Here is a 16,855-nt window from a genome sequence, read left to right as displayed (position 1 = left end):
AAAACCGTGTAGGCTAATAAAACCTTTATGCAATTAACAACCACTAACAATGCTTTAACAGCCACATTGCAACAACCTGTCAACCACTCACAACATCCTGCATCAAGTTTTTGCAATATCCACAGAGGAGTCCTCATACAGATATTTATAAACAAAGGTGTGTTTATAAAATTCAGGGCCGTCGAGGAGCTCTGCTATTATTTCCCTCTCTATTTTCAACACACTAAACTAGTCCTACTCAGGGAAAACTGTTCACAGCTTAATTCACAGGCTCCCGTTCTGAGAGAAGGTTAAGGAACAGGATTCATTAAAGATGAGAAGAAGAGGTGGTGAAGGCGCTTTGAGAGATGCAGAAATGCCAGTTTAACTGGGACAACAGAAAATGATTCTGAAAATGAGAAAAAAATGTTTGTGTCTCTTTCGCTCTCTCTCCGTCTGTCTCACTTTGTGATCTCACGTACATTTTGCTCGAACTCATAAACTGCTATGATTTCAGCATTTTAAAACAATCACTGACACAATGTGATGACTTTAATTTAATAAAACCTGTGTCAATTAAACACTGAAACTATGAATCCCACTGAATACAGTATATGCTAGGCAAATGCAGTCCAGATAATGGAATGCTGATCTGAGGTCAGATCCACATTTGAGAGAGTATTTCCTTGTGTTTTTCTACATGTAGCATCCTGAATTACATAACCACACACCACATAATCTTTCTAACCCCAATCTCTCGCCCTATGCACGTGGAAAATAATGGCTGTGATGAGTAACCATAGCAATGACTCATGACCGGTTACCTAAGTCTTTTTGAATATTGATTTATTTGGTTTGATACCATATTGCATAACTGACTGATCACAAGTCACAAGACAGATATAAAACAAATCTGATTAACAAACAAAACAAATGTCTTAAGCATGTAAATGATCAATTATTTAAAGTCTGGAATTTTTTTATATAGAGTTAGTCATTTTCATTACAGTAGCATAGGCTACATACCAGCAGACTAACGAGAAACCTCAAAATAGGACAAATGTGCTTATTCTGAAATATAAATACAGACAAATACAGGCTGTATATGAACACTTTGGTTCCAAATTGAGATAACTAATTGGTTTGTTTTGATTAAAGCCATAATAACTAAAAAAATACAGCTAACTAACAGAATAAAAACGTGATAATACAATAAAAACATGATCTTAATTTGGAACCAAACTCTTCATATGTTCTCTAAAGGTCCAGTGTGTAATTTTTTAGATGATCTTTTGATAGAAATGCATAGCTTTGTCGTCAAAGGTGTATAAAAGTCTTACAAAATGAAGCGTTATGTTTTTATTACCTCACAATGAGCTATTTCTATGTACATACACAGCAGGTCTCCTTGCATGTAATTCGACATGTTCCGTCAGCCGTAGTGTTTCGAAAGGGAGGGGTGGAGTGAGCGGTTGGTTCCAATTCGCAACCTTGCCGCTAGATATTTCTAACTGGACCTTTAAGTCATGAAGCTTTATTTCTAAACATTTACACCTGTGCCATTACAACAGTGTGCAATACACACTCACCTTCTAAACATTCAAGTCACTGTTCTGCCTAAAAGAAACATAAACATTGGAAAAAACATCAGAGGTTATAATACATTTAAACAAACACGTGAACAACAAACTTGTTGCGCACCTATATAAGCAGAAAAACTGATATTTAAGATCGTAATTTTGACTGTAAGTCAATTGCTCTCTGTCAGTTGGGCATACCAAGATGGTGGCGCGATCGCTTCGTGTGGCTTCACCTCTTGCTGTTGGTTTAGCATTCTTGGGGCAATCCAGTCATTTATATCAGTGTATACAATTCCATATAAACCACAATTGTGTCAATTTGGGCTCAACAGCTGCTTGGAGCACTGACAATGAAAAAGACCAGAAATCTGAAGTCACCATTGAGATGAAATACTTGACACAAATGTCAAAGCTTTGTCTGGATTTTTTATTTAGAAAGGAGAGTTTAGACTATGATGTGAACTTAATTTAGTGCCATGTACTAACTAATCATGCCTGTGTATTTCTTCTCAACGACAACCAGACTGATCATGTGAACTAAACAGATTTACTGGCTCAAGGCCAAATTGCACAGTTCCATAGCGTGCGAGTAAATTTCTGACCACTTACCACAGCAAACACAAAAGGTGCTGGTTAGGGTGGGGGATTTGGGTTTGTTGAGTTAACCTAGGGCATCTGGCCAACCAAGAGAATCTGAGAGCATGAGGAACTAGGGAAAAGAACAGATGAAAAATGTGTTTGACAGACAGATATTTTAAAGTCTGTTATGGTAGCTGGATCATCTCAGACCTTTCGTGTTTTTTGTTTATTTTTGCAAATTCAGCATCATTACAAATACATACTGATACATAGACAGAGGGAGACCCACACTCGCCCATTCATACAGCATGCACACATAAACACACTTGTGCACAGTATGTTTTACTGCATTATTCCTGAAGGGAAAGATAATGCCACAATCACAGTGCAATCCAGTCAGCAGCCATTGAACACACCCTGTGGCTAATAGTTTGATAATGTAATGATATGTAAAAAATATAGCAAAACACGTCTAAAACAACTTCAGAACGTCAGAACAGTGTAGTTAAGATTACAAAATAATTGTATTACTAAAACTAAGAGGGAATAATGACCAGCACTCCAGAATAATATAAAATGCTACAGTCTGTTGCTCAATATAAACAATAAATGTGTCAAGATATAGCGGTTGCTGGTAAATGAGTGACCTGCAAGGTCACAAGCCACAACAGTGGCAATCACTGAAGTCTAAAAAGCTATTTTAAGGTATAACATAACATAATTGGGACAGTTCTAAATTCCCTGCTGATTCCTGAATTATTTGTTGTTGTTTTATATCGACCCTTGACAATAACATTGCAGTTTATATACTGTACGTATAAGTAATGAGGTGAATATAATGCTGGCTATAAGCTTTGGCAGGCATGGATATTATTACAGTAAAATCTACAGAGTATTATGAGGTGAGGGAGATTGTGAAAAACATGTTATGAACTGCATTAATGTCCAGAGGGATGTAACAGACACAGATGAGATCTTCACAGCATCCTGGAAATGTGTAATGTTCAATTTAGAACTATAATGCCAAATGACAACTGCAGGCTATGATTATTTTGTGTGTATATATATATATATATATATATATATACACAGTATGTAGAAAGATTAATAGAAAATTAATGGCATACTTTAGTGTTAATGTAGATAAGGTGTAAATGAGCATAAATATCTTTGTGACTGGACTTTTAAGCATATACTGTACTTGCAGTATTGTAAGTAAGGACTTGTATTGTACACAGTCAAACCCCTGTTTCGTTTGGCGAAAGTAAGGTTTGTTTTCTTTCTTAGTCCTGTGCTTATTCAAATCTCATGACACAAACATTCCCCTGACGCCTCGTGTGTTAGTTGCAGTTGTGAGATTTGTCCTCTCACCTGAAATATTAATACTGCTGCTGTTAGAAGAGGATTTCAGACAAGCAAACTACACAAATACCCACACAAACACGCAATGTGATTAAATGATCTAATTTCGCATGAGGCATCAGACTGGCTGTGTATCACTTTGACTCTTGAGGGGACAAGAAATGATGGGTCAAACCTGGCAACAAATCTCATAAGGCTTTATAGCTGTATATATTATTTGTTTGATCTCGCTGTCTGAAATGTCTAAACGTGTCATTTAGCATAAACAGGATGAAATATTCTTGAATTACATTTTTGCTATTTCGCCCAGACAATAATCTCTAATTTGGTATTTTAAATATTATACAGTGAATATCACAATGCATTCTAAAAATAATTTCAACACTAGTTCGGTTGTCACAGTACGAATTAATGTCTCAAATCACAAAAAACATTGTATTTGCAGAAAGATCGTGGGTTATGCAATGTGAAACGGTTTTATTTTGGAAGCACACGAGCAGACGCGTTGCTTAGGACTGGCTTAACATTTCAAATAGTCACAAATTACAGTAATTCACCACAACAAAGAGAACAAGCTCAAATTCTGCCCCCTGATAGGAGCACAAATACCTCCACAGGTAAACAGGATCTAGTTTAATCCAATCCTTCAGTTATGCATTCAACTTTGTTTTTGAAACACCTGATCCGCGTGTCGACAATAGCTTGTCGGCTCAGTTGTTGCGGAGGATTTGCTCACAATGGTCAGGATGTTTCTAGATGCCCTGTTACCGTCGTGATGTGTTGAGTGAATTACACTGGTTGGCGGTTTCAGAATGGGCAGTTAAGCACTGCCCTGCGCCCATGTGTCTATAGTCGTGCTCGTGATCCATTAATCCAATTGAGATTTACAACCTGAGGCGCACTAAACCTAACCTGTGCAGGAGAGAGAGAGGTCACTGAGGGATTTTTGGCCCTGACATCACACGTTCCTGCATCACAGGAAGAGCTTAACTTCCTATTTTCACTTTATTCAAGTTAGTCTGTGTGTAGTATACAGTGTTTTGATAAAAAGGGTGCAATATATAACAATGTTTATGTACAATAATTTAGAAAGAATGTAGAAGCGTGTTTTGGGCATTCCAGTAGAATGTAATGACGTTCTACTGGTTTTCCAATTCCTGTAACGGTTTATTTAACCAAATGCTGAAATTACGCTCTACGTGATTACTGCGCCAAATCACAGAAGAAAGAAGAAAAACGCAGCTAACTGCGAAAAAGATGAATCTACCCCCATCTATTTGATCAGTTTCTCAGCCCCGCTCAATTAAGCACCCAACCTCCCCGCACAGTCCGTCGGTACTTTTCCGCAGGCGTGGCTCCGGTCTGACGTCAGGTCAAGACAGCCCCGTGGCTTTTGTTGAGCGCGTGCTCCAGCGTCAATGCAAGCTCGAGCTCATATCTAACAGTAGCGGAACCCTACGGACACAGGAACGTGCCACATCGATTTCTTTTGCATATCCACAACCAACGGCTCTGAATTTACCTTAAATATGTCTACTATCGTCTACTGTCAAACAGATCAGGTAAGACCGCCATGGATGGAGAACGCGTGAAGCTTTTGAGTCTCGTGTGGCCCCTGGTTCAACGTTAGGTCTTTCACAGGACGACAGCTGTTTTGCGTGAAGATACTTGTATGTATGTACTAATACGATTACTGTAATGATGACCTGTAAGCAGATCATCAGATTATTGATATGAATGAACGTTATTTAAAATACTCGCCTGGGTTTTATGTGTGAACTGTGCGCAGCAGAATGAGGTTTTACCGTTCCAATATTATACATGGACAGCGCCATTTTAATGTAGTACGATGTAAAAACTGCCCAGTTTTAATTTAACGTTAGAACACGACAAATAAACAGCTGTAACCTTAGTAACGTTAACGTTAGTCACAACCTCGATTGCCAGCCTGTCGATTAGGACGTTTATAATACATTGCAGCGTAGCAAAAGGCATGTTTACACGAAATTCCTTCGAGGAAAACAAATACGACTTGGTATAAATGAGTGAACACCAGCACGGGAGCGATTTGTCAAGGTTAATGCTTGCCGTTGTGTTTCGTTGAAAGCAGTGTTCGTGTATTTTAACGCAGATGTTCTAACCGATGGTTTGTAAGAATTGAGAAATATATCGACCAGGTCCCACTGACCTAGTTTTGGATTTTACATTATACTTTGGCGAGGGTAGAGGGTCGTCTTCTGATAACGCAAGCCTCATTGTGCGGGAAAAGTGGCACGTCTTCGAGGTGTATTGATGGACTCACGATTTGGCCAATAGCATCGCTCGGAATCGTGCGTTCTGGCCAATCAGCATTCGTGGAATGTGTCGGGGCGGTGACCTGGTCATTTACTATCGCCATTTAACGTAATATATCTCGGTTTTTTAAAACCGATTTTATTATTCTTGCCGTGATGCTCATGTCCATTATTTATAAATTATAAAATATGATTTAAAAAAGTTATATTGGAGGGAATTTTCTATCAATGCCTTTCTTGCTCGACATTATTTGATTTGATTTCTCTCAACAAATGAACCTAACATTCCCATGCAATTTTTTAAACGGATTTTTTATTCTTGCCGAGATGGTTATGTCCATTATTTATACATTATATGATTTAGGAAAAAAAGTTATATTAGAGGGAGATTTCTTGCTTAATATATGCTTATTTTATTTGCTAGATTTCTCTCAACAAATAACCCAATTTCTCATGCAATCATTTCTGATCGCCCCCCACTCATACATCACAATACATCCCATTTACGCTCTGTATCATACACATGAAATCTCCAGGATGAAATTTGACTTCCTCAAAGGGGTTTCACAACAATACATGGACTTATATGTGACCTAATTGCAAGGCCCAGAGCTTAATTTGTGTTTAGCAAATGTGACCTTTGCTTGTGTATTTTCATTATTTGTTAAAATTTCTCAAATCTAGTTAACTCTAGAAGAATGTGATGAGACGCTGTTTTCTGATGTTGGCAAAGATTTTGGACACATTTGTAACGTGTTGACAAAGATTGCAGAATGATCTACATGGTATCTTATCCCTTCTTTTGGGCTTTTTCCGTTCATAGCGAAGGATAATTCAATTTTCTACTGTGTTCTCATGCGGGAGGTCATGTGCGTTGCATTGTTAGTTTACTCTATTAAATCTGTTCTCCCATTAACCTTATTTTATAAGGCTTGGCATTAGTTAGAAATGAAGATAAGAACAGCACTCTGTAATAGCTTAAACTCAAAATGCTTTGTCCCGCTTGATTGTGATATAGTTCAGAAAGCAGCTTAGTAATATTAAAAAAATATATTCTGAAAAATCATTATTGTGATAATTTATATATTTTTTATCCCGTCATTTTAATAAGGAGTTTCATTTTTTTCATTAGGCAAGGCTCTGACTTCCGTAGCCTTGGTCTTTGGGTTTATGCTGTATTGGAAAGTGCAGTCTGTATATCGGTTAGATAGAGAAATCTAGCGTTTTTCCAAATGTCAGATAACCTTTGGAAATTCACAGTGTTTTACAATGCAATTGTGTTTGGTTGGACCATAGCATTATTTCATTAGCTCAAAGATACATCAGGGAATGTGCTGATTTAAAAATAAATGTATGTTAGACCTTTTTTTGTTACCCTAGATGGCGGAGACTCAACTGGCAGACTGTGAGCATGCTGTGCAACAATGCTAAGGTCATGGCATGGGTTTAATTTCCAGGGAACACATGTATATTGATAAGATGTACTTTAAATGGCCTTTGATAGAATAAATGTAAAAGCTTGGAAGGCTGTGAACATGTGACACTGAGTAATGTATTTTCACAGATATCACTGTGACTTGAGTCTTATGACATACTGAAACAATTATATACTCATACTGCCTATGGTCATGGGCTAGACACAGCTGTTAGATCTATCTAAGATTCCATACAAGGATCCTCTTCAAATAGTTTTTTGGGCCTTAAGCGATGCAATAAGTTGTTGGCCAATCTGGGTTATCTGTTTAGGATGGCTACAAAGTGAATAGAACAACTGTTGCTGCGTGTTGCCCCCTCTCTCTTGTCTGCCGACAGACCCACGCGAACTTTCTGAGCATGCTGTTTACCGCATGCCAGAGGGGATAAAAAGAAAATCACGTACAAAACCGTCTTTCAATGTGTTTTTCCATCACTGCACATTTCAGTGTGTCTTGTCTTTGTAACATTGTCTCCATCAATAATTGCCTGAAGATGTTGTGGTTGTCAGCACACAATAGGCTGATTTGTTGTAGTTCATTTGAAAGTGCACAGTCACCATAGGCTTTGTCTGGTGTCTGGCCTGTGAATGCACTGGTTTAGATAATCGGTTCCCTAGTGGACTAGTCGCTGGTGGCCTAAGATTAAGGCAACAACCTTGATTGTGGACAATTGAGATTTGGTCAGTGGTTTGTGTAAATTTAATATGTTATGGTTTTTGTAAATCTAGACAAGATAAAACAAGTGATGCTGGGTAGTTGACTGAAAAGCCACCACTGTCCATCTTGAAATGTGTGGCTGAAAGGTGTGAGTGGAAAAACACCAACAGGTTTTTTATGTAAAGCGTGTGAACTCCACATACTGAATCTTGTTTGTTTTCATTTTGGGTTTTTTCTTCCCCCCCCCCCCCCAAACAGCTGTTGTCATCTCATTGTGGGAACGTGATAAGTCCATCAAAATTCCTCTGTGATTTGTTGGCTTTGTGGCCATCCTCCACCCTTAAAGTGAGCCATCTGCTGGCTAAAAAGACTTGTGGAAAATTACGGAAGCATATGGGTGTGTCAGCCATGTGGTTAGCGGGAGGAGATTGGAGGGAATTTTCATGCTGGGGTTATTAAAAGGCGAGCAGGACTGACTGACCGCAGGATAGGTGATGGCAAGGGTTGAAGTGTGCGTTAGCAAGAAGCTTTTTGACTTAGGTTTGCATAAGCTTGGATTAATTCGAACGCTGTGTGCTGCAGGAGTAAGCGCTCATCATGGATGAGACTCGTGTTTAGCTCTATAAATCATCACTACCGTAAAGCCGGGGGCCTGGGTCAGTCTCTCTGGTAGAGTTTTGCCCTTGAGCTGTGATTGTTGTTTATTTGACGTCACAATTAGTTGTTAAATTGCGTTGTGGGTCACCGCCTGAGGTATTATGTTCTAGAAATGGCCATTGATGTGATCATTGTTCCAGAGAATGCGCTGTCATTTTAACCCCTTGTTTCTTTGTTCCTTGTCCTGTAGGTTATAATGCACGATCAACACAGAAAAGGTTTGAGTCTATAGCCAACGGGACACCCGAGGACTTGATTGCAGTCACTCTAAGCCTGAGAGTTTGAGTCACCTCTGCCCCCCCTACCGTGCCCGCTGGCATTGCCGTTAACACCCAAAACGTAGTGAAGGAAGACCTAGGCACTCCCGTCCCTGGCTCAACTTCACTTGTGCTTTTCACGGCTTTCTGAAAACTATCTCCCAGACGTACGTCATTTAGTATTAGGTAAGCACATTATTTAAACATGCATGCGTGTTGTTTGGAGAGAATAGGATGGATTTGTAGTGTTTACAGACATTTACATTTATTCATTTAGCAGACGCTTTTATCCAAAGCGACTTAGAAAGAATTCAGGGAGCAATTAGCGATATGTCATAAAAGAGCAATTTATTGCAGACTGAATGCTTTATGACCAGCTCTATATCGTGTCTATTTGTGGGTGTTGTGTATACACAATGTGGGTTAGATGCTAAGCCACATTTAAAGGACCAAGGTGTTTTGACGTATCTGACTAACACTTTCTTTATGCCATATTTTACTTTTTCAAAGGCTTAATTTCCAAAACGAGCAAAAATGATTCCCAACGGATATTTGATATTTGAGGACGAAAGTTTCCTGGATTCCACCGTGGCCAAGATGAACGCCCTAAGAAAGAACGGCCAGTTCTGTGATGTGAGACTTCAGGTAACACACCCTTTTTCAACACCGTGGGTGTTGATCACACCTGAAATGTGAGACAGGGAAGAGTGTGGTTCATTAGACGCAGCTCCTGGAATTTCAAATGGCCTTTAGCTGAGTGACATTTTTTACCAGACGATATAAAACTCTTTATATTCTCAAGGTTTCAAAGGCCCAAAGGAAGGTTTAAGAAATTGTAGTTGCATTACAGAGTAGAACTAAGTATAAAACATTGACAAACACCTCAGAAACCTAACAAACCTAGAGAATATACCAAGAATACCATTTAGACTTTAGGTTGGGCTTTCTTGACCTGGCCCAGGTCAAATTTAGCAAAGACTAAATCCAGTTTTTCTAGCTTTTCAGTTTACTTTAGTTTGCAATTTTGTAAATGGAATAGACCTTTGACACTGTGTCATCATAGTGATGGTGTTAACCTTTGCCCTTTAACCCTTGCAGGTATGCGGTCATGAGTTGATGGCTCATCGGGCCGTGCTGGCCTGCTGCAGTCCATACCTGTTTGAGATCTTTAACAGTGACCTGGAGCCTCATGGCATCTCCCATGTGAAATTTGAAGATTTGGACCCTGAGGCTGTGGAGATCCTTCTTAACTATGCTTACACTGCCCAGTAAGAGACAAACACACAAGATATAGAAACACAAGTTACAGCAAGCCAAAGAGATTTGTATCTGACCAGTATGCCAATGTTGCTCTCTGCAGGTTAAAGGCAGACAAGGAGCTTGTTAAAGAGGTTTACTCTGCAGCTAAACGACTCAAAATGGACCGTGTGAAGCAGGTAGGACTTGCATTTTATACTTTCTATTGTGCATGTGATTGAATGGGTTTTACTTTAAATACAGTCCTAACTGACTTTTATTTTTAACTTGCTTGCAGATCTGTGGTGACTACCTTCTTTCCAAGATGGATTCCCAGAGTGCTATCTCCTATCGCAATTTTGCCAGCTGCATGGGAGATGCACGTTTGCTGAACAAGATTGACATCTATATCCAGGAGCATCTTCTGGAGGTGTCTGTTCAAGAGGATTTCCTTAAGCTGCCACGCCTTAAGGTTAGAGCTTTAGATCTTTGAACATCTACTATGGTGGTTAACAACCCTGTTTTAGAAAAAAACCCAAAGGAGTTTTAGATGTTCCTTTATCTGAAACACCCGTTTAATCGTCAACAAACCAGGCGATGAGTTGATTTAAAGTAAGGGTTAGATTTTGGAAACATCAAGCATATGTGCATATTTGAATAATGCATTTGTGGTAAACATCAAATTCATTTTGTGTTTATAGTTGGAGGTGATGCTGGAAGATAACCTGTCCTTGCCTAGCAATGGAAAGCTTTACTCAAAGGTGATTGGCTGGGTTCAGCGCAGCCTGTGGGATAACGGCGAACCGCTGGAGAGACTGATGGAGGAGGTCAGTAGTGCCCTCCGCTGTGAGCTCTGCTCTTCCTTCCCTCCCCTTTCCCCTCGTATTTCATCCCATTCACAGATTTAACAGGTCCGCTCACACCGGCCATCCTAACGGTAGAGGTCGGTTGCTTTTGTTCTCTCTGCCTTCCATATTTGTTGTTTCCTCTCCCCGTCACCCACGAATCACCCCGGGTTTTTAAGTATATACATTTAGGTACAGAACGGGGCTGTTACACCCTCTGCACAGGCAAGTGGTTAGTCCAGGTGAGCAGAACTAAAAGCCTGATTGCTCAGTGCTGTACAGAAGTCGTTCTGTTTGAAACACTTGCAGAGAGCGAATTGGCATGATGCCTTTTCAGTGATATCTCTTTTTTTTTTAAGCAGGTGTATGAGTGTGTGTTTGTGCTCTGGGAACCAGCACTAACAGTTCTTCCTCCCCGCTGATTTATCTCTCCTTAGGTTTATTAGAGCAAACATCAGCAGGATTCTCACAAGACTGAAGAAAACCAAGACTGGGGCCTTCCAGGGTAAAGAGTCAATGAAAAGAATGAAAATAACAAAAAGAGGGAGCCATGGCAGGACAAGCGCTAGGCTCTCATCTGCTAATAAAATGCACCGACAACAGTACACTTACCTAACTTGACACTTAAGAATAACTCTCCGAAACGCTGCAAATTCTCTATTTAGAACCCAGACAGTGGCCTTCTGCGGTACTCTCCAAACTCGCATTTGAATGTAGTTATGCAATTGCTTATGCATACACTTACATGCCTTTTATATAAAGTTCATGAATGTGAGGAAGAGAGACACTTTATACTTTCACCACTATGAAAAGTTGAAAGAAGTTTTCCGATTATGTTCAAATGAAAGAATGGAAGTGAGCCATCATCCTTAAACACACTCAAGGTGCTGTAACAAAGCCTTTTTTTAAGAAGTGGAAACTGATTGCAGCTTGATGACTCTGAAAATAAATGGAACAAGGAACCGATTTTAGAAGACATATTCCCACTAGGGATGGACACGTACAGTATGCTTTAAAGTTACATGATTTGAAACACAATAAAAGCATAACTTTACACATAAACGTGACCCATTTAATTAGATTGATTGAGGCGTCATTTTAAGCAGTGCTTTGCAATTCACGCCAACACACTTCTCGCACAAACATTAGACATGATGCAAAGGCAAATACATTATTTGAGTTCATTTAATGGATTGTTTCTTTATTTATTTTTCTTTAATCTTAAAAATGAGCCAAGAGCATTTTTTATATCAAAAATCTTTTGAGCTGTAAAATGTGAAAACGGCTAACCAGAGTTTGTGATGACGTCTGACTTGACTAACCTCCTCAGCTGTGAAGATGGTGGCAGAATGACAGCTGAACGCATTGACGTCGCTTGTTTTTCTTATTTCCTTCTCCAAACTGACAAATGAAGTTTCCCACAATCCTTTGTGGTGAATAGTATTGTGATCCCGAATCTGCTATTTACAGTGGAGCCATTGGCCAGAAAGTGCTGAAGATCTTTTGAAATGTCCCCATCCAGAATCTGATGCTGAAGCAGTATGAAGACAGTATGTTCATATTCTTAAAGAAGCTTTTTCACCAGCGCCTCGCAGATCGGCGGCAAGAAGTGGATCTGCACCCCTCTTCATAACCTTCCTTTTCCCACGTTATTGGGTGCTCTGTTGTCATGAAGACAGCCACATGGGTTCTATTGTCGCTGTGTGTTTTGCAGGTGCAAACGCTGTACTATTCGGCTGATCACAAGCTGCTCGATGGGAGTCTGCTTGACGGGCAGGCTGAGGTGTTCGGCACTGAGGATGACCACATCCAGTTTGTGCAGGTACACAACCAGCGCCGAGCTGTTCTCATGCTGGACAGCAGCAGGCTGTAGTAAACTCAGACCTGCTTTTGAGATTTTAGTTTAGTTCTGGCCAAGGAGCTTCTTTGTTGTGCTGGGCTGGTGAGCCGGAGATTATGGGTATTTGACCTCAGCCTAGTGTTTGTGTGTGTTTGGGTGTTTTTGTGTGTGTGTGTGTGTGTGATTGAGTGGAACTGTGGACTGCTTATAGTGTGGCTTTCCATTGGGTTAGATTACCTATACGTTAGTTTAATCTGATGCAGCCATCAGAACCGGTAAGATGTTGAGTTGGGCAAACACCTAGACCGGGTCTGGCTTTGTGTGAGGTTGTTTTTGTGTGGACCATGGGCTCGGAGTCTGTAGCTGCACTGTGCCTTTGCAGAAGAAGCCCCCACGTGAGAAAGTACACCGACAGCTGAGCACCAGCTCCTCTGGCAGCCTCTCCCCTGGATCCACCAAACATCCCTGCAAGCAAGAATGGAAATACATCGCTTCGGAGAAGACCAGCAGTACGTCTGCACACCTTCAGATAATTAAGAATTGTGTTTCAAGTTCACACAGATATTCACAATTGATCTCCATCTTCCTTTTCTCCTTTTAGACCACACGTACCTGTGTCTGGCTGTGTTGAATGGTGTGCTGTGTGTGATCTTTCTACATGGACGCAGCAGTCCCCAGGCCTCGCCCTCGGCCACCCCTTGTCTAACCAAAAGCATGAGCTTTGACGGTCAGCCGCTTGAGGAAGAGCCGGATAAGCTGCTGGCACCTATGCACTATGCTCGCTCCGGCCTGGGCACTGCTGCTTTGAACGGTCGACTCATCGCTGCAGGTCAGTGGATAGAAACATTTGTCCTAAGAGGTTTCTCAAAGAGTACATCTTCTTTCTTTGAGAAGTACATGGTCTTAAAGATGATCTCGTACTTAGGTGGTTACAACCGTGAAGAATGCCTGAGGACTGTAGAATGTTACGACCTGAACACTGACAGCTGGACGTTCATTGCCCCGATGAGGACTCCGCGTGCGAGATTTCAGATGGCAGTGCTCATGGTTTGTACATACAGTTAAATGTATACTTGGATAGATTAATTCTCAGCCTGTGGAAGTGCTAATAATTTTTCCCGTTGTGTTGTTAACCAATCAGGATCAGCTTTATGTGATGGGTGGGTCCAATGGCCATTCTGATGAATTGAGTTGTGGGGAGACTTACAACACAAACACAGACGAGTGGACTCAAGTGCCAGAGCTCAGAACTAACCGATGCAATGCAGGTAAGAAGGATGAGACACCCCCAAGTCTTAAAACCATGACAATGTAGGTTTAGATGCATCTGATGCATGTTTGACTTTGCGCAGGTGTCTGCTCTTTGAGCAACAAGCTGTATGTTGTTGGAGGATCAGATCCGTGTGGACAGAAAGGCCTGAAGAACTGTGATGTTTTTGACCCTGTCAGCAAGGCCTGGACCAGCTGTGCCCCATTAAACATCAGTAAGTCAACATTTCAAAATACACCACACCAGAGTGATATCGGGCATTTAAGAGCTTGGCGTACAGTGGGGATTACATTTGATAAAAAGATGGATCTGTTCTCAACATGATTTTTGCTTGCATAGGGAGGCATCAAGCTGCTGTGTGCGAGTTGGAAGGATTCATGTACGTGATTGGAGGAGCCGAGTCGTGGAACTGCCTGAATAGTGTGGAGCGCTACAATCCAGAAAACAACACCTGGACCCTTGTTGCCCCAATGAACATAGCCCGCAGAGGAGCCGGAGTGGCTGTCCATGAAGGTAAGCAGAGCAAAAGACACCAATTCATAGCACAGGACATTTACAGAGTGTTGAGTGCTTTATCGATAGTGACCAATGTCTGTTCTCTCAGGTAAACTCTATGTGGTGGGAGGCTTCGATGGCTCTCATGCCCTGCGTTGCGTTGAAATGTATGACCCTGCCCAAAACGAATGGAGAATGCTAGGTAGCATGAACTCGCCACGCAGCAATGCCGGCGCGGCCGTGCTCAATGAAATCATCTACGCCATCGGTGGCTTTGACGGAAACGACTTCCTCAATACATTTGAGGCCTACAACCCAAAAACAGACGAATGGAGCCCGTGTGCAGATGCCTTCACCAATTCCTAAGAGCCAGGGGTGGGAAACCAATCGGGTGGGAGGGGGGGACTCACTCAAACTAACAGGCTTAGTGACGTAATCGTGCTTTGTAATGTCCTTGATGTATGCGGGTGGGTGGGTTTAGGAGGGTGCGCGGGGGTGTGATGGGGTCTCGTGGGGGGTTTGCATTGAAGTCACCCAATAGGCTGACTTTTCTTAGTGTTTGGGTGGGGGGGGTTAGTTGGGGGTTGCTGAAAGCAACATTAAGCCTTTGCATATTGCATACTTTATTTTTTGTGTTGTATATATTGTTTCGTTTCATTTTTCTTTCAGTTTTATTTCCTGTTCATGAAGAATGCCAACATTTATTTCACATCGAGTGCACCGTTTAGATTTGAGTGCTTTGGAATATTTCATTTTCGGGGGAAGTTTAAGCATCTCTGAGGTTTGATTGGTTGAACCCATTTAAGGAAGTGACTGGTTGAATTAGTTTTTCTACGCTTCTTGGTGATTTTGGCTTGCTTTATTTGAAGCTCCATGCGTATACAAAGCCTTATTTTACAAAATGTTGAATAACATGGCTTTTTCCTTGTCATCCAGCCATGATGCTGATAACTAACCAATCTTTAAAGATGGCCTTTTTTATATTTTTGATACACTGCTAAGTAACCAATAGACAGATTAGATAGCAGACCCACAACACCTGTGAGGTTATAAACTTTAATCCGTGCCAGTTTAGTAAATGCATAGTCAACCATGCTTCAATGCTCATTAGATATTTTATTAACAGTTTTTGACAGATTCATGCAAGTGAGAAAATGGTTGTTTCTTGATACATTTTTAAAAGTATCTATCGTTTAGCTTTAATTTGGATGTGACCGAGTTCTTTTGGCTCCAATGATTTATTTTCTCTTAAAACTAAATTGGGATAAATCTGTATCACATTTGTTATTATGAGCTGATATTTCCTTACTAATAAACCATTTCAACCTATGGAAATTTATTTCTGTTTGTCATTTATCTAGAAAGTGTATTGCTACATTTTAACATTTAATCTCTTAAACCTAATTCTGGTGGGATTAAATTGAGGGTTACGTTATCCTGGTGGGATTACACTAGGGTTTAGTTATAAATGGGAAGGGATGAAGGGAAAGTCTAGGTCATGTTTTCCAGAGGTAACCACTTGAAAGTGTAAAAGCAAGCTGTGCTATTTAACAAATTTAATTTAAAGCTAGTCAAACTACATACAACTAGCCAGCAATGCTAAATAATGTACTTTGCTCAAAAATGTAACCTGTCAGATATTAAAAATGACTATGTCAGGTTAAGTAAGCCATTTACTGTTACTCTGAAACTTTATTAGAATCTTGTTCATAAAATATCAAATTAAAACGATAGTTTAAAACTAACCGATGGTCAAGTATTTATATAACAGACTTACCGTCTAAAAAGTATCAGTTGTTACTCTCGTGGACTTTTTAAGTGCGTGAAAGAATTATCATTGAGGACATGTATTACTTTTCACCCATATGTGGAATATGTCTTGTATTAAGTAAAACCATGACAACCAAAATAGCAACGCTTTCGTTTGTGATGTCATGAGAGTGCTGTGACAGGACTGCGAATGCAAGAAACATAAAATAATCAGGAAAAAAATCTATTCAATTGTCATAAAAATATTAATGTAAAATTCAGTTTTACGGGTGGTAAAAAATATTAAGGGCTAATAAATTCTCATTTGATTTATTGTGGTGTTTTGGTAATTGTTTGTCTATTCATTAGTCACACAGAGTATTGTTCTTTAACTGAGACTTGTTCAACAAGCCTTCATTCACAAATATTAACCTGTCTTGATCCCAGACATATCACATGTCAATCCTGCTGTCAGTAAATAGGCCAAAGCCTGGTGTGGGATTACAGGTCTTTTCCGGCCGTGGCTAGCCACTGAATTACGGCCTCGGACATCTTTTCTTACCTTGCAGGTTACAACTGT

General features: G+C 40.3%; 1 protein-coding gene across 1 annotated transcript; it reads left to right on the top strand.

Annotated features, from left to right (window-relative positions):
• Positions 1-4,303: 4,303 nt before the first annotated feature.
• Positions 4,304-15,864, top strand: ivns1abpa (influenza virus NS1A binding protein a). Its single transcript, XM_079474666.1, has 15 exons — positions 4,304-5,062; positions 8,774-9,026; positions 9,351-9,485; positions 9,939-10,108; positions 10,201-10,276; positions 10,375-10,548; positions 10,778-10,903; positions 12,636-12,743; positions 13,144-13,270; positions 13,363-13,590; positions 13,687-13,808; positions 13,903-14,029; positions 14,114-14,245; positions 14,371-14,544; positions 14,636-15,864. Exons 3-15 carry the CDS (start codon positions 9,375-9,377, stop codon positions 14,890-14,892), a joined length of 1,932 nt encoding a protein of 643 aa, XP_079330792.1. The 5' UTR covers positions 4,304-5,062; positions 8,774-9,026; positions 9,351-9,374; the 3' UTR covers positions 14,893-15,864.
• Positions 15,865-16,855: the final 991 nt, after the last annotated feature.

Source organism: Barbatula barbatula, assembly GCF_947034865.1.
Source record: "Barbatula barbatula genome assembly, chromosome: 15".
NCBI lineage: Eukaryota > Metazoa > Chordata > Actinopteri > Cypriniformes > Nemacheilidae > Barbatula > Barbatula barbatula.
This window is presented reverse-complemented; position numbering and strand designations above follow the sequence as displayed.